Here is a 23,024-nt window from a genome sequence, read left to right as displayed (position 1 = left end):
CAAGAATCGCCTACCTGCTCCTCAGCACAACAGCAAGTAAACAAAACCAGATCTTTTCCTCTTTGACATTTCTCATTAATTTTGCTGATGTTTCTCCAGATCTGAGTTCACTAAAGACCAACACCTGATTTTTAGGCACAGTTTAGCTAAGCCCTTCCATTTGTCTGTGAGGTGCCTCTGCTGCCCTGTGTGACAATCCATATTGGTTCAGTTCTTGGCATGAGGATCAATTTTGATCTGTAATATGAAAACCTTTCCTGAACACAGAGGAGTCCTGGCAGCAGCCTTGGAAAAGGCAGATAAAAGGAAAGAGTTTCCCTTCCTGTGTGCAGCAGAAAACCACATCTCCATTTGGCCTGAAGTGCCAAGCAAGAGTACAGGAAATGACTTTGGTGTTTCCTCTGTCTACACTATGAACAACCAGCCCATCTCCTGCAAGAAGAGAAAATCTGTATTTCACCCTGGAAGAAGTTTTTTATTCCAGTTCAACCCAATTTACCAGGTGTAGCTTGGGGTGAAACACACACTGGATACCTGTGGCAGTTGTAACCCTCCTGCTGGGAAGGGCTGGGGAGGAGATGGGGATGGGGTGGCCAGAGCTACAGGGCTGGATCCTACTGCAGAGGTGTGAGGATGAAGACAGCAGCTGGTAGCCCATGCTGGTTTCTTTCCCAAGCTTTGCAAACAGGATCACTGGCACTTCCTTGACTCCACCTGAACCACCCCAAATCCTCTGGCCCCGATGGTCACTCTGATCACTTTGGCCATGTCTGCAAGGAAAGGGAGCAGAGCCCTTTTCTTGCCCAGTGCTCCCCAGCCCACATCAGCCATGGGTGCAGGACTCACTGGGGCATTCCCAGCGGGCTGCTGGCAGCTGCTCCCAGGAAAGGGCTGGAAGAACACTCATCAGCATGTGTCACTCAGTGGCTCTGAGCCTGTGCCTTGCCTCAACTCCATTCTCCAGCATCAGTACACCCTTAGATCAGTTTGCTGCCCAGTTTCTACCATTGCTTCCATGAGCTTTGTAGGCTTGTGTCTATTTATAGTAGCAATGAAGAGGTTGATGACAGAGGACTCAATAAAATTTTTATTTTAATGGCCACATTTTACATAGTAAATTATTGGCATATATAATCTTTCTAGATTCTCTTGCTGACTCTCTTCAAGGTGAGGTCACCCATGGTCATTGTCTGAAAAAGTAATGGAAAGTGTTATCTTTTTATGAATTTGTAGAATCATTGAATATCTCAAGTAGGATAAGGATCATCATGGTATTTAATTCCAAACTGTACTTAGGATCTGGTCTTGCAAATCAAAACAGGACTGATCCCCAGTCTAACTCTTATAAACTGGATTTTTAAAGCTTTGGATTTCTTCATGAATACCCCAAAGCACATAGGGATAGGCTGGCATCCCTCAGCTGGGATCAGTTTGCCTCACCTTTCTTCTCTAAGAGTGCACATACCTGTTCCTCTGGGTGGGTGAGATCATGCCCTCATAACCTGAAACTTTGATCAGCTGTGCCTAAACTGGGATCTTAAAAAGTACTTTATGGATCATACTCTAAGGAGAAACTGCCTTCAGAGCCTGTGTTCAAGCACTTGCTCTGCTCCAGCACCTCCCAGTGCCCGTGTAGCTTCCTAGGCCAGGCTCCTGAGGGCAGCCCTGTTGTTCCAGCCATTGCTCTTCTACACTTACGTAGGTGATGGTGTCTCCGTTGAGCTCCGTGACAGATTTCATCCCTTTCACCTGTGTGACCAGTTTGTTGTTACCCTCCATCTGCACAACAGCCTGGTGAAAGACAGAAGCATTCATGTTATTGCTGGAGACCACCTTGACCCCTGCATGCTCTCCTTCCTCTGCTGTAGCAGGAGGGGACTGCAGAGCCACCTGAGCTGCACATCTAAAAAGGCTGCAGACAGCACCAGCACCCCCAGGGCAGCTGTCACTGATCAATAAAATTAATCAAATAAATTAGAAAGCAAAGCCCATTTCTGTTTCTCTGTTTTGCCCAGCTATGTGTTCATTTGCCCTTGAGCTGCTGATGTGCAGAGGCTAAAAGTGTTCTAATAGCTGCTTCCCCCTGGTTTATGCCAAAGGGACTGCAGTGATGCTGGAAATTGTGACACAGCTGGTAGAGCTCTCAGAGCCCTATTCACAGGGCATTTCCTTGGTGATCACCTCTCCTGCTTTCAAAAGTCCCTGCAGTTCCATCTCCTCCTGAGGCAGAGATGAGAGGCAGATTTTGCCAGTGGTGTTGCCTTGACATTCTATGAACCATTGGAAACTAATATCCAGGAAAGGGAGCACCCAAGTTCAAGGGTGGTAACTCCTCACCTTGCCAAATCATCTCACCCAGGGTAATCTGAAGCAGTGGGAAAGGCTAGCAGAGAAGCTAACAGCTACTGGGACTTAAAAGAAGAGATTTATTGGTTTATGACTGATTGTCTGATTTTCTTGCACTACCTTTGAGTCAACAAAATTAAGGCAGAGGTATGTTTTGTGTTGCAAGATGACACAAAGTCAATCCTTTTTCATCTCAAATCTTTCAAAACTCTTCCTGTCAAAAAATTTTACCAAAGCATCTCTATCCTCCTTTTCCAAATGGGATATTACAACACTGGCTTCTAGTGTTTTCCAAAATGACTATTAAAATAGATTCAGAAATACAAGGCTTCTTCTGCAGGAAGTGCAATGCATTAATTAATACCTCTGGTATGGTCAGTCCCTTTGCTCATATGCAGAGGGAATGGCTAGAAAGGAAATATAATATCCCTGAGCCCCCATGGCCCTGGTTGCTCACTTACCTTCACTTTCTCTCCATTCAGCATCTCTATGTCACTCTCCTCCCCAATGGTGAACTGGTTTTTCACCACTTTGGAGCCAGTGGTCACAGTAATAGTGAACTTTTTCCCATCCTGCACAATTTCTGAGATGCTTTTGAGGTCCTTGCCCCTCTGGATCTGGTCCTCAGGGAGCCCTGCCAAGGAACAAGAGACATTGAATGAATGGTGGAGCCATCTGTGGGCAGATTGCTTCCACTGAACAAATCAATGTAGTAGGATTTGGGGGCCTACTGTTGGGAAAAATTCTATTCCAGTGTGGAAAAACCTTTAAATGATGGTGCTTCCCCAAGAGCCATAGGTCCCTGAGTCTGCTGAGAAGGAAGATGAATACTGTCATCCTGAATTTATGTGGGAACTAGACATGTCCTGTGTCTTGCTGACCTGACTGGGAGCACAAACACTCCATCCCTGTCTAAAAATAAATTTCGCTTTCCTTCCTTCACTGACAGGTAAGGAAAAATTGATAAAATCAAGACAAAATAAAGGAACAAAATTTTTTTATGAGATTCAGGGTTCCTCAGAACCGATTTATAAAACCTTCTCCCAGAGCCTGAAGGTGATCTGACAGGTAGGGCCCTTCTGGCACATAACCGTGCAGAAATAGTGCAAAGCCCCCTGGATCCCTGCAGAACCACATTCACTGTCACAGAATTCCCTGTCCCTTCCACAGAAGTGGAAATATATCAGACACATTCATCATTTAAACAATACCAACTATTTTTCTGATGAACCAACTATTTTTCTGAGGTTTTGCAGCATTGCAGAACAGTGGCTGAGCAATGTCCTGCTTGCCCTCAAATTTCACAGCCTGATGGAGCAGATCTGCAGTGTCCCTAAGCCACCAAGGTCCTGGTGGCTTATCACGTGTGTGCAGCACTCAGCCACGCTGGCCAGTGGCTGCAGAACCTGCCAGGACTGACTTCCTTCAAAGCATAAAACTTCACCCATCATCTCCTGGCCCCCCCGCCCCAGACAGAGAGATGCTTTCTCTTCTATTTTGAGATCACATCTCCACACAAATACATTTAAAATCCCAATAATTACAAGGTGACAGAGAGAAATAGCAAATCTCAGAGATGTCCCAATCTACACCATCAGCACATCAGCACAGCTGGCTCCCAAAAATCAGTGGGATCTGCAGAGACAAAGCAGTACATAGCACATGCAGGCACATACCGAGGGCTCTCATAAAGGGCTCAAAGTTTTCCTGGTGCTGGAGCTGGTATTTTCCAGTGAAGCTCATGGTGGAAAACTCTATGTGCTCCTAACACAAGAGAAGGTGCCTTGCTGGTAAGCAGAGCTTGGTTTTATATCATCCTTCTGCCTTAAAAGTTGGCCAGAGGTAAGATGATGTAATTGACCATTGCCCAGTTTTATGTTAATATTTGAACATGCCCATAAAACAGTGATAAATTGTTCTACATTTTACAGACCACAATTTACAATCTGGGGGCAGGGAAACCCCATAAAACCCCATTTTATGGCGGTTGCAACGTGGCATTGAGAAACCAATGATAACAAAAAATAATAATTGTGCAAAGAGGCTCATTATCAGAGGAAGAGCCAAATCATCTAATGAGTTTGCAGTCTGGAAGCATATGTGTGGAGGAGGAGAATGTGGTGACTGTGTGTCCCCTGGAGCTGGCACTGGGGGGTTTCTGCTCACTGGTGTCTTTAGCACTGGCAGAATAGTGGCTGCACACTGGCAGGGACTGACTCACTCACAAACCTGTGCTGGTGGGGTTTGGTGTAACCCAGATGTAGCAGCAGCACAAACCCATCGATGTCTTGTAGGAAAAATACTCCAAATCAATTCCTGGCCTTGCACTGGCCCACCTGAAGACTGAAGTTTGAATCAGGCTCCACCTCTATGGTCCTATGTGGATAGAGCTGGTGCCATTATTGATCTACCAAATCACTTTCATCTCCTTTTCCTGTAGGAGCCACAGTCTCTCTTGCACTGAAGAAGCAGTCCAGCTCTTGGAGCTGCAATTCTTCAAGTGCTACATCAGAAGAAGGGCCAGCAGCAGCCTCCAAGCTGAGCCAAATTCCTCCCTCCAAAGCAGGACTCAGAACTGGGTTCCTCTTCCAGTCCTGTCCCTTTGGCTGAGCACCCCAGGATTGCTTCATGGTATCTGAGCATCCATCCTCTGGGTCTGAACTCCCAGGCTGGGCTTCTTGCCTCAATGAATTCGTCCTCCCTCCCAAAGTCAGCTCACACCTTTGTCCTTTTTTTTTTGAAGTGAAATCAGGTATAAGAAAGAAAAAGACCTATCTTCTTCCAATTTGGAGATGCTGTCAGAGCCTTCTGCTGTGGTCTGTCCTGCTGCTGCCACCTCAGCCCCGCTCTCTGTGCTGCAGCAGTGAGCCTCAGTTTCTGGTTAATTAGTACAGGCAATCTGCCAGATGAGGCAAGAGAGGGAAAACCTTGGCCGGTGGGATGGATAGTGGATGAAGTGGGCTGAAAGGGGGGAAAATCTGCAGGGACATCATCTCTGTGCACCATGGAGGGAGCCAGGCAGGTTCTTTTTCCCATTTAACCCCCTCAAGAATTATGTCATGTTAGGAACTGCATTTCATTTTTATGCCTGCCTCAGGTGAATAGCCTGGTGTCACATGGGGCTGTGCTGACATGTCCCTTTTTAGTGTCCTCTTGATGGGGACAGTGGTGACTGACCTCTTTTGCTGTGTCCTGGCAGTACCCGGAGCTGCTAGATCCCTGCCTCCTGTCAGCCAACATTCTCTGGCCAAGGGCTACCTAGAAGCACATGTGTGCCTCCTGCATTTTCATGCCCTGGACCTCCAGCTGTTCCTCCAGACAATTCAGGTTTCCTCTCTTTGCATGATGGGGGGAGAGATTAGACTTGAAAAAACTGCAGAGTTCCCAGGCCCACAGTGTCCATGGAGATGAAGCACCTAAGGGCTGGATGTCACTCATCAGACGTTAAAAGGAGAATATAATTGTCCAGGACTCTCTTGGTAATAGGGCAGAATTTTTTCCATTCACAGAAATGGACAACTCATGAGAGAATTCATCCCATTTGGAACCCAAGTTGTTTTATGTAGGTATCCTCTTCTCCTCTGCTTACTGTGAAAAGCTGTAACATATCTGTGCTCCTGATTTGCTATTGCTAAGTGGGAACTATGGATTGCTGTTAGGAAGTTTGGAAATGTGACCAACAGATTATTGATCAATGAACAAAAAGAAAACCTCCTTGTGTTCTGTTGGGCTCAATGTTCTTTCATTTTCTTTAGCAGAGATATGCAGTTCATACTAAAGAAAGGAGAAATGCTTATTGAATGAAATTTGGCCAAGGTAATTATTATCTAGCAGGGCTTGCTGAGCAAATGGCAGGTGAGATAAACTTAATCTCAATAGCAAAGTTCAGAATACTTGTACATCTCCCCAACAGAATACAGCATCATTTTCACTTTCCAGTGCCAAGAATATGTACTTGATTTGCATTAACATGAGACCATGTTAATTGATAATTTGATTAAAGTAAATCCATACCCTAAAATTTGAATCTTGTTTGTATAAAGGGAAAAGGTGTGGATAATTTTCAAAAATTATTGAGGAAGCTACATCCTGTGGGAAGCCAGAAGGTACTTCTGTCTTTAAGCTGTCTTGAAAATAAAGCAGAGGGTCTTAAAAGCCTGTCAGGAAAAAAAAAAAAAAAAGACTGATGTATCTTATTTCTAATTTTTTGTACCTGAATCAGAGATAGGGATGTGCAGAATGTCTTAGGCAAGAGTATCACCAGTGGATCAGACATGGTTTTGGCCAAATTTTAAACCAAACCTCCTCTGTCTCCCTGGGCACTCATCCTGGGTCTCCAAGACCTACCTCTTGAAGGAGAGGTCATCAACCCAAATTTCCCAAACTGCAATTTGTGGCTGGTGCCTCACGATACATCTTCCATAATCAGGAAGAGTTTGGCTCTGTCACCTCAGTAGCTGCCTGTGGAGCAGTTGCATCCTTTTATGACATTTGCTCAACCCTTCCCTGGGATTCCTGAACTCAGCTCTCACTTTCACTCAGTGTCTGGAAAGCCACCCTCCTACCTGCACTCCTTGGTGAGTTGGACATTGTATCTAGATTTTGAGGTTTATGGCTCCTACAGGAAAAAAAAACCCAAACAAATGCCTCTCTGCCTCCTCCAGTTCAAACTGAAACTCTTAATTAAATTCTGAACTACAAAAATGACTTTACAGCCAAAGTATGGGGAGAGGCACTTCCTATAGTCCAGGGGAGGGTCCCTGGCAGCCTTGTGGAGGTCTAGAAATATCTGGAAATATGCATCTCTCCTCTATCACCTCACTTGCTTCTCTTATCTATCCCACCAGTGGCTCCCCAGACTCCAGTGAGCCCAGCACCTTGATATTTTGGGAAGCCAGGGTTGGGCTCTACACTAGGATTTTCTTGGCCCAAATGTGAAAGGCTGCAAGCCAGGAACTTTGATGATTCAGTCCTGGATTCTGCTACTGCTGGTCCAGGTGAACACCCCAAAACCCCTAGCCATTTTTTAAAAAAGCTTGGTCACAAGCTTGCCAGGCACAGATCCCCAGATGGGCTCCCCTCTGTCTCAGCCTATAGTATTGTTGGGTAATTCTATTTCTGCTGTCCTTGAACCTGGAAACTTGGTCTGCTGCCAGGTTTTCACATCCCTGGTATGATTATTTTGAACCTTGATGAACAAAGGTTTCTTCATCAGGCCACATGGCCGCATTGCTTTGAAAGGTTGGATGGGATGGAGAAGATGCTGCTGCTACCATGAGCTCTCCATCCCTCTTGGTTTTCCTTGTGCTGTGTTACCAAGACAGCACTGAGATTAAATACAGCACGTTTCCCAGATTATTCTCTTTTTAAAATGGCCTTGGCAGTCTGCTGAGATTCCTGCCTCCAAGCTGTAACTTCCAAGCTGCAGATATGCAAGCACCATTTCATATAGGTTTAGATTAGATATGTCACTATCAGAGCCCTGATAAGAATGCAAAAGCAGTAGCTTGTGCAACAAGCTTTCCATCAATGCAGATATTCAGAGAAGAGCAGCCCTCAGCCCTTGTCATCTTATTGCAAAGGTGCCAAATGGAGCAAAGGGTTTGTATTGCTTCTTCAAAGTCAAGGCAGCTCTATCACTGCTAGTACAAGAGCCTTAGCTCTGCTTATCAATGATCACCTGGGGACCAGAGCTTACAGAAGATTTGGACTTTGCTGCTGGGAACTTGCTTTACAATAGGAATAAAGTTGCTGGCTCTGCCACCCACTTCCCATTCTCTTGCCTCCAACAACTGTGGTATAGAGCTGTGGCCTCTCTCCAGGCACAGGGACCCTCTGTTTGTGCCCTCAGAGGATGTGTACTGTCCTAGCAGGTTGGCCTTCGGTGGGGTGAGGCTGCCCTCCAACCACAACCCAGCTCATGGAGTCAAGGTAAAGGACTGAAAATGGTGTTCATTGCTTATGGAACTACTTTGTGTCAGGACAAGGAAAGAAAATGTTGGGAAAGAAATGGAGCCATTAGCAGTCAATGTTCTTGAGTGAGGAATGCCTGGAAGAGACCCCCCAAAGCAGAGTCAGTGAAGATTTAACCAATGGTGCATCAGACCCCACCAGACATCTGCAGTGGAAACATTTCCCTCTGATCCAGGCACGTGAAGAGCCCCTGAGACACAGTGGGGATAAGGAAACTTTTATCTGAGCAAGTGCAGGAGACTGGCATGTTGGCATGGAAAGGCAGCAGCCTCCAAGTGGTCAGATGAACTCCAGTCCTGGAGGGACACCTGGCTGTCACTGTGGGCCAGCACTCACCTGCCCAGCTGTGCCCTGATTTATCAAGCACTGTGACTCACTCAGTGCTCCTCACAGATTAGTCAAGGAGAGCATCTTGGGGCCAGACAAGCTTGAGGAGGAGCCTGTTCCTGTCTCTCCCTGAGGCAAATATATAACACAATCTATATATAAAATGAAGCAAAGTCCAAGAAATAACCCCAAGACCTTCCCTAGCACACAGTGCTCCTTAGCTGGGGAAAGCAATGAGCCAAGAGTGATGCACCAGCCAGAGGGTCAGTACTGAGGCATGACACAGCTGCGAGGAGGACAGAGAATTGCATGGAGTCTGACAGCAACTGAGCCTTCACCAGGTTCAGGGCCACAGAGGTGCTCCATGGAGAACAACCATGGTGGCAGCAAGACCAGAGCTGTGGACAAAGCCCAGGATTGCCACTGTTCACGTCCCTCTTGGCTATGCCATGTTTTTATAGTCAAAGTGCCTTCCTGAGCACAGGTATCCCCCCTTTTGCACATTATGGAGCCTGACTTTTCCAAAGTCATCTAGAGAAGCTGATAAAGCATCTTCCTTGTCCAGTCCCTAACTGGGAGTCATAGAGTCCACATGCTATGGGATTGCAGATTTTGATAAAAATGTGATTATGGGATATAATGTAAACTTCAGCACAGTAGAACCAGATTGCACAACTTTCTCCAGGATATAACAGCTTCTCCAATATCCCACAGGAATGCCAGCACTGCACAATTCCTCGAGCTCCCTTTCTGCTCTGCCTTTATGAGTGGGTCTTGCACTTTGGCCTACAAGACCCAAACCACAACACAGATGTCCCTGACCTGGTTGTGAAATACCTTACTCTGAGGCATGAGTGTTGTACCCAAATGTGGGGAAAGGGCCAGCATGCTAGCAGCTCCTTGCCCTGCAGAATCACCAGAGCTGGAAAAGTCTGTATGTGCACATTTGCAGATGAGAGGAGGTGATCCATGTGGAAGTTTGCCTCATGTCAGCTGAGATATTGGCAATTTAGATCAGATTTAGAAAGTAGGGCAAAGAACCACCTTTGCTGTAACACAGATACAGCTTTGTACAGTTTAATTTATTTACAGTCATACCTTTCTGTCTTGTATCTCCTTGACATGAGGCTCAAATAAATAACTCTGGGTGCATGTTTGCCTGTGCAGCTGCAGACATTCTGCAAACTTCCTTAGCCCCCTTCCTGATGTAGATTCTGAGCCTAAGTTGTGCTTGCATCTGAGAAGGCACAACTGAAATACTTTGATTTCTGGCCAGAACCTTACAGTTTTTACCTAGAATCTCCCTGTTCTCTCTGTGAATGTTCACACTTCTGTACATGAGAGGGCAGGGGACATAGAACTTCAACAACCCCCAGGGATAAACTCCTGTAATTTTCCTCAGCCAACGTAAACACACTTCCCACTGGGAAGAACTCTGTAGAGGGCAGTAAATGGCATTGCAAAATCCCAAATTTCCTGGTCACTGCCTTTCTGGACCTGCCTGGTGTTGTCTAGGTCACATGTCTGAAAGATTTTGTTTGAATGTGATTTGCAGCCCACAGGCAACTTTTGGGCAAAGACAGGACTGGGAGTAATGGGGACATTTTTGTTCTGCTCAGGGTTATGTGTTGCTTTTTTTATTAAATGTGGTGCTTTTTAGACCTGGATGAGAGTTGGGGTCCTTTTTGTGTGCCCTTTTCTGAATGTCTCACTGGGGACAGGAGAGATCTTGCTGAAAAGAAGGTAATAAAATCCCAGGACAGAATCCTCTGGGTAGAAGATGGGTGAACATGAAGAACCTCCTTCCCATCCCGATGAGCTCTTGCATCAGCTCTGTGTCCAGCCCTCCTGCCGCAGGACACCGCCCGTGCTTCCTTTTTCTCAGCTCCAAAACTTTGGAGAGGTGTTTCCCGGCTTTTGCTGGGATAGCGTCCATAACGCAGGTGGAGGGACCTGTGCGAGGGTGGGAAAGGCTGGATGGGATCAGGGAAAGGGATGTGCAGCGCCTCCAGGATGTCTGGACACAAGGCACTGCCGCCATCTAGTGACTTGGGATTCACCTGTGGCTCCGGCAGAGCCGCTGGTCCACAGCGCTCCTGGGGATGCTCTGCCGGGGAAATGGGCCGGGAACCCCCCGGGAACCCTGATCCAACGTGCCTCTTGTGCTTCGGACATGTCTTGTAAAATGCAGACGAACCCCGTGGGAAGAAATGACGATGTCCGACTCCAGTTCAGAAGGCTGAATTACTTCCTTATTATAACTATGCTATAATACATTAATATACTATAGAAAGGAAGATACTAAAACTACATATTACTTTCTCTAACTACCATATCTAACCCCCAACTCATGACCCTGAGAGAGTCCAGCCCCAGGTGGATTGGATTGGCCATCAGGCTCAAACAATTCTTACAATAATCCAATCAAGCAATCACCCCAGGTAAACAATTCTCCAAACACATTCCACATGAGAAAAACAAGGAGCAGAAATATAAACTGTTTTCTCTTTCTTCTCTCTGTGCACCTCTATGAAGAAATCCTGAGAGATAGAGAACATCCCTGTGACAGACATATAGAGGGGCACACTTTGCTGGCGAGGATGGAAAAGCTGCTCAGCAAACATGAAGTTTAGAGTTTTGCTGGGCTTATCCTTGAATCTTTATCTTTGGGGCTGAGACATGCTTTTTTAGGGGGATTTGTGAAGGAAAAAGTTGAATTGTTGCTGTTATATTGTCATTATGCTTTCTCAGTCCTCGTCACGCTTTGGGATGCCTTTGAGAAAATTTCTCTGGATGAATGAAAAATGAGGCATTCCAAAAAAAAAAAAAAAGAAAAAAAAAAGTAAAGTCTGACAGCAGCAGCTTTACCTGGGGTTTGCAAATACAGGTGATTCCTGACATATGAGTCCATAGACCACAAACTGCTCAGGAGTGGGCAAGGTCCAAAGTAGAATTGCAAATCCCAGCAGGAATATGGAGGCAGTGAGTAAGACCAGGTTAATTAGAGGCTATTACATTTTCCAGCTCTTCATCTGTTGCTGCAGTGGATGAGTCCTGACAAGCAGCATGGACACACTCTTCCCCTCTTTTTCTTAAAAATTCAAAATAATATTAAAGAATCATAGAATCACAGAATGGTTGGAAGGGACCTTAAAGATCATCTGTTTCCAACTGCCCTACCATGGGTAGGGACACCTTTCACTAGACCAGGTTGCTCAGAGCTCCACCCAAAATGAAATGCCACTCTAAACTTGAGTTCATGGAAATGAAGTAGGGCTGAGCACGGGCAAACCTCTCCAAGTAAATGGCAGTGTCATCCTGGTTTGTGTCCCAGGCTGTGTTCTGTGCTCACCTGTGACTGCCACATCAGCAGTCCCTGCACCCCAGCAGTAACCACTGACCTTGTTAATGAGGTTTATCACTGCTGACAGACCCAGGGCATGGAGAGGGTTGTGGTAACAACCCCTTTTCAGATGCAGAGCAGCAAGTATCCTGGTGTAATCCTTTTGTTTTTTGTTTTTTTTTTTTCAAGGCTCCTGCATCCCAGAGGGATGTAATGCTGAAGGAATCATCAATCTCATTGTAAGCTCTTCACTTGGGAAAAAAAATTGGATGCATTAATGAAGTTATTTCACATAGTTAAAACACACATTAAAAGAATTAGACATAGGGTAAGTGAATGCCCAGAGATCCCATGCTGGTGGGAATAGGTGAAGTCTCATTGAAATGTGCTGGGTGACTCTTGCAAAGATGTACATTGGTGATATTAAATACTTGCATTGGTAATAAAAACTATCAGCTTGTGCAGTTCTGCCTATGGGTTTGATCCTGTCCTTGTTCTAGCCTGAATCTAAGTTGAGCTCAAAGTATGCTCTGCCACTGCATGGGCAAGGAAGGAAAATCCTGAATTCACCTTGGCACATTGTCATTGGGAAGGGGAGAGGTTAGACTAGAGGAGGCAAATCACATATCCTGCAGCTTTTGCTATTTCTTTTATTTCTAACATTTCACTGTTTTGTCCAGAAATACTACTTGCAGTTTTTTGTGTCAGTTACCACTGGAACATATTGAGAAGCTGACACTGTTTTGGAGATATCAGCCACTCCCCTCAATATCTAAGTAAATAATCACTGGGAGCTTCCAGGGACTCCAGAGATGGTGATGGGGAGGTTTCACCATCGATTTAGGACCAATCCCTGAAGAACAAGGTCCAGCCTTGCTGTTTTATCCAGAACCATCTGAAAAGACCTGGATCTACATCTGGAATGGGGACAGACCTCCATTACAGGGTGAGTACCCTGCTGCATGCCAGTGTGCCAAGAGGATGTGGTGACTACAGGTACAGGGAGGACTGTGGGGCCACAGCAGGTTTGGGTGGCTCAGGCTTCATCTTTGCAATGTCATGAGTAATACTGAGCACAGAGATAGTGGGCAGATGCAGGCTGGTTGGTGATATAATTTATATAATTATAGATAAGTTGTTCCCTTCCTAGCTGATTTCCTAGAGGTGTGCTCTGCTCTGGCCCACTGTTTTGGCTCAGATATATTATTAAAATGCTTGTTTGCTTCCTGCTCTGCTACAGCTGCCCTGTTCAACCTTGAGCAATGCCATCAAAAGCAGCTCTGTCCAGAACCTGAAATTTACCTACTGCCCCTACCTAAAGAGCCTGCAGAAAGAGTATTTTAGGATGTTGGGTGCAGAAAAGTCTTTTTCCACACCACTGCCCAGGGCAGTGACTGGACCACTGTCTATCAGAGATTTTTCTCATTGCTCCAGTTAGAACCGTAAGAATAAAGAGAGAGAGGCAATGTATTTACTGTCAGACTCTAGTGCTTTGGTGGGTGGTATGTGCCTTGCTGCAGATGTGGGTTCCATGGCTTACAGCAAGCTGTTATCAGCCATCCTTTGTACCTCTGCTCCTGCCTGCCTGCCTGAAGTCCTTTTGCTTTCTCCAGCACTGAGCCGCGTCCTGGGTTTGTGCAGCCACCGGTCCTGTGCTAACCTTGCCCTTCAAAAAAATGGTGATTATATTAAAATAAAAAGCAGCAAAGGGATGCACAGCCCTTCCCTGCAAAGAAGTGGATTGTTTTTGCACAGCCCCTTCCATGTCTCCTCTCTCCCCTGTGCCTCAGTTTCCCCGTTGATGTGACAGGGCTGTTGGGAGGCTGAGCGGAGCTGAGTTCCAGACTGATTGTGCGTGCAAGCGACTTCTGGGGTTTCCTGACCCAAACTCTTCCTTAAGCAGCTTCAATCTCAAATTTCAATCCAAACTCACAGTTTAATCAGGTCTCTCCATGTTTCCCCATTGGAAGTCGGAATGTCTCCAGGGTTATACATGAGACCACAAGGTCTCCATGCCCTGTGCCTGATCACTCTCAGGCTAAAAGCTGTCTCCTAATATTTAACCAGATCCCGACTCCTGGCAGAGAAGCAGCTGAGCTCCGTCTCTCCCGCATATTCCCATTCCCAGGCTGCGAGGACAAGTGTTCCGTGAGCACAAGCGCAGAGGGGCCGGGCTGGAGGCGGCGCAGCGGCTTCTCGGGGCACTGCCGAGCCGAGCCGAGCCGCGCTGAGGGGGCGGCGGCGCTGAAGGGCTGCAGTATTGAAGGGGCTGCACTATTGAGGGGGCTGCGTTATTGAGGGGCTGCAGTATTGAGGGGCTGCAGTATTGAAGGGGCTGCACTATTGAGGGGGCTGCATTATTGAGGGGGCTGCAGTATTGAGGGGCTGCAGTATTGAGGGGCTGCAGCGCTGCCCAAGCGCCTGAGGCGGGCTCAGCCGCGGGGTCAGGCAGCAGCGGCGGGATTTGCGCCACTCCGGAGGATTTAGCTCAGCCCTTCCTACGCTGCGTCAAATCCTGTCCTTGGTTTAACCCCTTTGAACTAAATCAGCCTGCTCCTCTGAAAACGTAGCGATTTCTTTTTGTTTGTTTGTTTGTTTTTTAATTTAAAGCTCCGGCTTTTGCAAACAGCCCGCAAAGGTTCGTGAGGTGCTTCTGCAGCGACTCTGCGCCGTCAGGGCTTTTCCTGGCGGGAAGTGTCTCCCCGGGCAGGGTGGAGGGAAAGCGGGACAAGGAGGCTCCAAGCTTGGCAAAATCCCAGGCAGCCTTTCCACCCTCCTGCAAAATGCCGAGTGTCCTGCGCTGAGCCTGGCTGCTCCAGCTTCTTGTGGAGGAGGTGTTTGTTCCCTGGGGAGCGCTGTCTGCCCACGGGGGAAGTTCTGGAGTTGTTCCTGCTGCGGGGGTGCTTTGGGGTGCTGGCAGTGATCGCGGTGCCTCCCCGGCAGCCATGGAGTATGTCAGCACACGGGGAGGCACGAGGGCCGTGGACTTTGAGGGAGCCCTTTTCTCTGGCTATGCACCCGATGGGGGGCTCTTCATGCCCCAGCGCATCCCCTCGCTGGACAGGGACACCCTGCAAAGGTGGAGCAGCCTGTCCTACCCTGAGCTGGTCAAGGAGCTGTGCTCCCTCTTCGTCCCGGCCACGCTGGTCCCACGGAACGCGCTCAATGGTGAGCTGAACGGGGAGCTGCTCGTGGGGATGTGAACGAGGTTTTGGGGGTCTGGATGCATCTGCCTGCCTGTTCCCCATCCATGCCCCCAAGAGAAGGAGCCTGCTGCACATTGCCTGCTCCTTTCTGTAGCCTGCTCTCCTCCGTCACCTTGCTGGCACAAGTGGAAAAGATGTCCCCTGTGTAAAAATAGAGGTTTTGGTGACAGCAACAAGCTGATGTTGTGGCCCTGCTCACTGTGGGGCTCCCTCCAGGGGTTTCTGCTGCTTCACACTTGCCTTGAGATGTGTTTTTTGTTTTTAACACTTAAGAGCTATCTTTTCCACCAGAGGGCAGCTGCAACCTCTATTCGATGGCATGTTGGTATAAAACTTGGGCTTCCGGTATTTTATGTTTTAATATAGTTTTGCTGATTGTGCGACATGTCCCCTGGGATTACTTAGCACAGAGTTATCAAATACCATGAAGCTGGGCTGGTTCATTCCTAATAACCACAAATAACTTGTTTGGTATCTGTCACTGCACCAGCAACTGAGAGCCTTTGCTTGTGCAGAAAGGTACCCAGGAGCACAAGGAGCAAAGATGCAAGAAGCCATGGGTCAGGAAAACACTCCTTTAATTTAACAGGCCATTTAACTGTTTTCCCTCTAGAGCTGATCGACAGGGCCTTCAGCAGATTTAGGCACAAGAATGTCGTGCATCTGTCCAGGCTGAAAGATGGGCTGAACGTTTTGGAGCTCTGGCATGGTGTTACATATGCATTTAAGGACCTGTCATTGTCCTGCACAGGACAGTTTTTACAGTATTTCTTGGAGAAAAAGCAGAAGCATGTCAATATTCTGGTGGGTGAGTATGACTCCTTGGAGGAAAGGTTCTTGGGCAGATCTTTATCTGGAGAGCCATCATCCTACAGCCCTCCCTAAAGATGCCCCAGGAGGATGGTATTGCCTTATAATATCCAGGCAATACCAAGGTGGCTGCTCTGGCCAAAAACATCTTATGGAGCATCTCTGCATCTTTTTCTTAAAGAGCAGTGATGCAGGGTAGATTGACACAGCAATTTTTTGCTTTTTTGGTGCTTCCTCGCTTTGAAACAGGGACTTCAGGGGACACAGGGAGCTCAGCCATCGAGAGCGTGAGAGGACAGAAGAATGTGGACATCTTTGTTCTGCTGCCCAAGGGGTTCTGCACCCAGATACAGGAACTACAGATGACCACTGTCATTGAAGACAACATCCATGTCTTTACTGGTTGGCACTGTTGTTTGGACTGTCCAGTTTATGACTCTGCTGTGTCAAAACCTTGACCCTAAAAGTCTGAGGGGGCTGCTCAGTGGGGTTTGCAGCTTTAGCAGCTGCAGCCAGCTGGGTTGTTGCTATCACCATGCCCAGACATCTGGCTAACAGGAGACAACATCCCCAGGTTGACAACCAAGCAGTGGTTGGTCCAAGCCTCCATGCAGGTGGTTGGTGTTTGGCTGAACTAAATTCAGCACTGTTTTTTGTCACTAAAAGGATTTGGAGCCACCCCTTCCCTCTGTCCTCTTGCCTTCATGGGTGATCCACCTCCTACCACCATGCCATCCCTGTGGATTGGCATCACCACTGGGTGCTTGAGCTGCTTGAGTTCCCATGAATTCCTCTGCTCAGCCTGGTCTCACCTTGGCATCTCACAAGGGGATGCAGCATTTGCCTTCCTGGCGAGTTTATATTTGGTAGAAGCAAGAGCCCAGAGTGCTGTGTCAGAAGCCACCTGACATCCACAGAGTGCCACTCAGGCCCTGGTTCACACAGCCCCCAGGGCAGATGGGCAACTCCTGGCCACAGCAAACCCCAGGGCTTGAGACCAACCCTATTTCTGAGCAGAAACACCTCGTGCCTGATGCACTGCTGCTGGCAGATCTAATCTTTCCTTTCTCCTTTTGACAGCTCATGGGAACAGCGATGAAATTGATGAGCCGATTAAGGAACTGTTTGCTGATGTCGATTTTGCTGGAAAATACAACCTGATGAGCTTGAATTCTGTCAATTGGTCCAGGATTATGGTGCAGATTGCCCACTACTTCTATGCTTACTTTCAGTGCACCCCATCCCTGGATACCAGCCAGCTGCCAATGGTGGAAATTGTTGTGCCAACGGGAGGAGGAGGAAATATCACGGGTAAAGGGAAAAAGAGATGGGTTAGATAAGAGAGAGAGAATGCTCTGATCTATGGACCAAAAGCACTTTACAGATACTGGGTACTGCTGTTTATTAAAACACCCACTCTCTGGTAGGATTTCTTCAGAACCACTTATATTTTATTACTCATGTATGGTTATTACTCAATTTAGGTGTCACTGATGATTTGCAAGGTGCAGAAAAACCAAAACCACCCTTTGATGATGACTTTAACTATCTTGAGGATGGGCACATTAGGAGAGGACAGAATGTGTTTGATGCAGAAAAGAGGGAAAATGCTGTGGCTCTGATTTCTTAAGTGAGACATTAACAGAGGTGTGGAGTCCTGCCTGGTCCTCACTGGTTTGCATGGTAATACATGGTCAGGAGAACCACTCTTAATTGCATAATCTGGCCTTCTAAATGAGAGTCCTTGATTGCCTCAGTCCCAAAATAGGTGTAGAACTCCCTTATGAAAGCAATAAAGGATTTTTTAATATTCACTCCTCTTCCAGGCTGCCATCTGAGAGGAAAAAGCCCAAAATCTTCAACTCACCTGTTTGCCTGTCAGCTGCCTGAACTCTCTGTCCCCTGCCTATCCACCAGCAAAAGTGGAGATGAGCAAGGGTCTATGTACAATGGCAGGTGGAGCATTGCATCCCTGGATTTTATAATCTATGCTCTACCAAACCACTGAAGTCAGATATCTCAGAGTCCACTAGGGGATATAATTTGTGTCTGCTTCTGAACTAGATGCTCAATCAATTTGAACAATGACTTCTTTGCTAAGTCTCTGTCAAATGTTTCTTCATCAAGCACTTATACATTTTTTTCACTTCTTTTCCCTAGCTGGCTGTATTGCCCAGAAAATGGGTCTCCCAGTTCGACTTGTTACTGTGGTGAACAGCAATGACATCATTCACAGGACTGTTCAACATGGAGATTTCTCAGTGGCAGAGAGTGTGAAGGCTACGTTAGCATCAGCCATGGATATTCAGGTATGTAGTGAGCTGGCCAAAATGCAAAAATAGAAGATATTGCTGGGACTTTTTTTGATCTTGTACTCTGTTCTACCTGTAAAAATCTGCCACTAAATGATGCATTAGGAGGTGTGACTCATATTGACCATTTATCATATAGACTGCTGAGATGAGATAGATCAAACTCCTCCCTCACTTTTCAGGGTTTGACTTTCTGATCTTTGTTGTTGGGTGCTGGGTTTCTGGGGTTCATTCTGTGGAAGCTTAGCAAGACAGGGACATTTCCACAGCATGTGACAACTAGAGAATAAAAATGCCATCATGTCACAAAGGGTTTTGTTGATGCTTCTGAAAAGCTCCACAAAGAGCAAGAGGAAAGACTAGGAAGGAGGTAGAGAAGTACAGAAGAAATGCCTTGTTCATGGCTGCCTGCAGCTTGCTCAGAGCAAAACAAGTCCCAGCAGGCAGGGAAAGGCCATGGAAAGAAAAGTCATGGAGGTACAGAAACCAAACACCTGGAAGCACATATCTCCCCTTTCATTCCCATCCTGGGATCCCCAGGGATTAGATCTGCTTCCAAACAAGTGATCTAAGTGGGAAACCCTTGGTGTTGTATCTCTATGGCCTTAAGCTATCTGGATTTTCCAAAAGCTGTTCAAGCACACTGGGAGGACCTGGGAGTCTGGAGGGACTGCCATGCTTTGCCGTCACTAAGTTCCTATGCCCCTATTATCAGGCTGTGCTCTGCAGCTTGGCGTTCCTCCTGAGCCAGGAACCTGTGGGGCTTCTCAGAGCTCCGAGGGTAACCGGGCTTTTCTCTCAGCCCATCTCCCTTCAGTAGCACTGGTCAGCAAGTGCCAGACTTTGGGATCTTGGGGGCAGAATCAGGTGAGGAGATTTCCTGAGATTCCTGAGGAGCTGGTTGAGTGAATCCCTCTTTGCATTCCTCTCCATGGCTGCATGGGGTGTCATTGTTTAGCTCACATCTGAAACATCCATGCAAATATTTCTGTAGCTAAAGAAAACATTTGTTCTGGAGCGGAATTCAGGAGGTCTCTGGCTGGGACTTGTTTAAAGGAGGTTCAACCTTCAGGTCAGGTGGGATTGCTCAGGGCTTCATCCATTTGGGTGTTGGAAGCCTTCAAAGATGGAGAGTGCACAGCCTCTTTAGGTTGCTGCTTCTGCAGACTAAAATAAGGCATAGAAAACTTTCCTGTTAGATGCTGCCTGAAGAGTTGAAGGTGAAGCAGAAAGTCTGGTGTGGATGAGCCTTGCAAGGAGCAATCCCAGGACAATCCCAGCAAAAGCTGTGTCTTTGCAGCCAGGCAGGGGCTGTTCTTTGTCCCTGAGGTCAGGAAGAACCACTGAGCTCATATCCACACTCCAAAACATTGTCCCCTCCATGACCTGGACCCCAACCTTCTCCTGGAAAGCTCTGATGGTGTGGGACAGAAGCAAAAGCCTTACTTAGATGGTGAGGTTGGTACTTGCACCAGTCCCTGGCCCACTTCAACGTACTGGTGTCAACATAGTGTTCTGTAATGGAAACCACAAGGCTGGTGGGAATGGAGGGTGAAGGGGAAATGTGGGAAGAATGTGGGAACAGCAGAAAGAAGGACAGGAAAAAGGGTGTCAGAAGCACAGTGTTGGAGGCACCTCCAGGAGCAGGTCATGGAAGTCCAGGCATGCTGACCTGTATCTTCTTGGGACAGCCTAAGACAGGGGACAGCCTAGAGCAAGGGGCAGGCTACACCCAGACTAGGCTGAAGATTAGAGGCTGGAGGCTCTGAGAGATGATGGTGGGAAGATGAAGAACAGAAGTGAGCTCATAAGACACCCAGATAAGGACACAAAAGGCTGAGTAAGTCCTGATGATTTAACAAGGTAGGACACGATGGAGTGACAAAAGGTCACAGGCACTGTCAGCTGCTAAAAGTTATGAAGAGTTTATCCAAACCCAGCACTTGAGCCCAGGGGGTGAGATGAGGACTCTGTAAATTGATGCCCTTGTCCTATCTGTCCCTACAAGGTATCTCAGCCAAACCCCCTGGATGAATATTTCTTGGTACTTGTAAATGTGCAGGAATGAAGCAGGGCAGTGAAATAGGTTTGGGACCCTCCTGTATGGTCTTGCACAGAGTTCTGCTGCAGTGTTGCAATGCTGATTGCTACACAGCCATATAGGCTAGTGGGGCCCTATATGTACCCTATAAATTCATGGAGATTATCAGCCAGCCCTGCAGGGAGCTGGGTGTCTCATTAAGTCACGCAGGAGCTGGGTGACTCACAGCAGCATCTGCAACACTGAGTAAACAGCTGGATATTTCTGGTTCTCTAATACACAATGTGTTATTAGCCTGGGCTCCTCACAGTGATGGTACAGATGTGGTCAAGCTGTTGATTCATCAGCCATCCCTTCATTTTCTGTTTTAATCTGATGGTCACTGTCAGACTGCTCTGACAGGTCAGAGGTTCAAAAGACATTGTGTTCCCAAAGACTTGTCTTGGGATGTAGGCAAGCAAAGGGAAGTCAAAAAGCCCACCCTAGCTTCCACCAAGAAAAACACAGTGGTAGGACCTCAGCACTAATGTGACATTAGAGAATCCACAAGGATGCTTCACCCCTGTTTGAATTTCCTCACCTCTTGCCTTGTTATCCCAGGAGCCTTACAACGTGGAGAGGATCCTCTGGCTGCTCTCAGGCTCTGACAGCCACCTGATAAAAACTCTGATGGAGCAATTCAACATCTCAAAAAGGCTGAAGCTGCCAAAGGATTTGCACAGAAAGGTCAGTTCCTCATCCATACAACACTGTGCCTCTGTGTGTGTGTGTGTAAAATTATTGCTATCAGGTATTTCCAATTCATTTTCAGAATAAAAAAAAAATCATAGTTGAGAGTATGGAACCAAAAATTTAAGCATGACTCCAGAACAGTTTTCTATCAATATGTGTGCATGGAGATACTAAAAAACCCTTTTTTTTTTTTTTTTTTAAGAATCTCTCTCTTTGCAAAAGTAACTTAAAAATTACCTGCAGTTATTGAGGTAGCAATATGAAATTGGCCTATCCTTGGCCATGTACTGAGGTATCATACAGAGGATGCTGGTACAAATAGGGTGTTTGGGAGTGGGTCTGCTGAATTAATTGCAATTCAGCCTTGCTGTTACAGCACAGGGGAGCAGAAACATAAAGCAGAGAGAGATACAAGAGAAAACCAAACATTTGAGTTGTGAGAGGGCCAGGTACAAAATCCTGTCTTTTCCTGTCCAATTTGCGATGTGTTCTCCCTCAGAGAGCAGCCTTTGCTCAGTGCCCACTCCTGCTTGTGCTGCAGAAAGATAAATACTAAACAATGTTATTATTAAAAGCAAGAGGAGCTGTTACACTGAGGTGCACAAGTCCTCAGAAACTCCCTCAGAGTATGGAAATAGCAGCGCAGAGATGAGGAGCTGAGTCCTGGCTCCTGCCCACCCACACTCACAGCACCTGTGGATGGAAACCCCTTGCCCACTCTCCATCTCTGTGGTTTATTCCAGCAGTGCCTCATCCCCAAGCTGCATCAGCAACCCCTTTTCTTTCAGTCTCTGGGTGAACCCATCCTCCAGCCTCTCTATTTCCACATGCTTTGCTGAGTGCCTGTGTCACAAAGCCAGCTGGGAATACCTTGGGTGGTGATGCCTGTGCAAACCTCCCTGTTTCCCCACAGCTGTCAGAGACCCTGGGATCGTGCTCATCCTCTGACCAGGACATTGTGGGAGCTATGCGGCGCTGCTGGGAGGAGAACCAGTACCTGCTGTGCCCCCACTCTGCCGTGGCTGCTCACTACCACTACTCACAGCCACACAGGTAGGGAGAGCCATGGTCAGGAGCATTAGGGACTGGACCATGACTGTCCCCTTGCTCCTGCAGCATCTCCAGTCCCCAGCTTGCTTACACCATAAGGTTTCTTTGCTTGTCTTTCCAGCATCCCCCGGTGTTGCCTGGCTCCAGCCTCTGCAGCCAAATTTCAGGATGCCCTTCTCCAAGCTGGCCTGGTTCCCCAGATCCCCCCTGAAATCACTGCTCTGACAGCAATGGAGACCAGGTCCACTCCCCTAGAGCGGGGACAGGACTGGGCACAGGTGCTCCGGGGCCGGATTGAAGCTGTGGCACAGCAGTGGGAGGCACAGACGGGTCAGTCGGCACCCCAGGGCAGGTAGTCACACAACTGACTACTGGGCACAGCTGGACAATACCTCCCAGGGCTCATTCTCCACTCCCAGAAAAGCCCTGTCTTATGCTGGGAGTCTCCATGCAATGATTTATTGTCAAGAATTCACTTCCCCGTGTAATTGGACTATCTCATAACATTTTCAGTAAAGAGTTCAATTATATGGACAATTTCATAATATTTTCGGTGAAGAGCACTGCAATTGTGTCCCTCTTTCCTAATAAATCAGAAAAACTGATTAAAACTCTGAGTAAACTTGGCTGTTCCATCATTACTGGCTGTTCCAGAAAACTGTCATAGCACTACCCACAGCTGCCTGCTTCTTGAGCATTATCCAGTGATTTTGGCTCTGTGCTGGGATGTTCAGCCCAGCAATCCAAATAGCACCCAAGATGCTCAATAGGAAACACATAAAAGAGTGGTGTGGATCTGCTCTACCTATCCCTGTAATTTAAGCAGTGCTGGGGATTGATCCCAGGCATTGAAACTTACTCTGTGATGGTGTTAAATTGCAGAT

General features: G+C 47.1%; 2 protein-coding genes across 2 annotated transcripts; one reads left to right on the top strand and one right to left on the bottom strand.

Moving 5' to 3' along the window:
* Positions 1-1,064: 1,064 nt before the first annotated feature.
* On the bottom strand, positions 1,065-4,191 carry FABP1 (fatty acid binding protein 1). Its single transcript, XM_021535740.3, has 4 exons — positions 4,023-4,191; positions 2,808-2,980; positions 1,699-1,791; positions 1,065-1,190 (listed from the first exon to the last, which is right to left on the bottom strand). Exons 1-4 carry the CDS (start codon positions 4,087-4,089, stop codon positions 1,140-1,142), a joined length of 384 nt encoding a protein of 127 aa, XP_021391415.1. The 5' UTR covers positions 4,090-4,191; the 3' UTR covers positions 1,065-1,139.
* Positions 4,192-14,382: 10,191 nt separating this feature from the next.
* THNSL2 (threonine synthase like 2) lies at positions 14,383-22,762 on the top strand. Its single transcript, XM_021535651.3, has 8 exons — positions 14,383-15,157; positions 15,809-16,003; positions 16,255-16,407; positions 17,086-17,316; positions 18,166-18,314; positions 20,959-21,084; positions 22,004-22,143; positions 22,262-22,762. The coding sequence occupies exons 1-8, from the start codon at positions 14,935-14,937 to the stop codon at positions 22,494-22,496; spliced, it is 1,452 nt and encodes a 483-aa protein (XP_021391326.2). The 5' UTR covers positions 14,383-14,934; the 3' UTR covers positions 22,497-22,762.
* Positions 22,763-23,024: the final 262 nt, after the last annotated feature.

This window comes from Lonchura striata, chromosome 4 (genome assembly GCF_046129695.1).
Source record: "Lonchura striata isolate bLonStr1 chromosome 4, bLonStr1.mat, whole genome shotgun sequence".
Classification (NCBI taxonomy): domain Eukaryota; kingdom Metazoa; phylum Chordata; class Aves; order Passeriformes; family Estrildidae; genus Lonchura; species Lonchura striata.
This window is presented reverse-complemented; position numbering and strand designations above follow the sequence as displayed.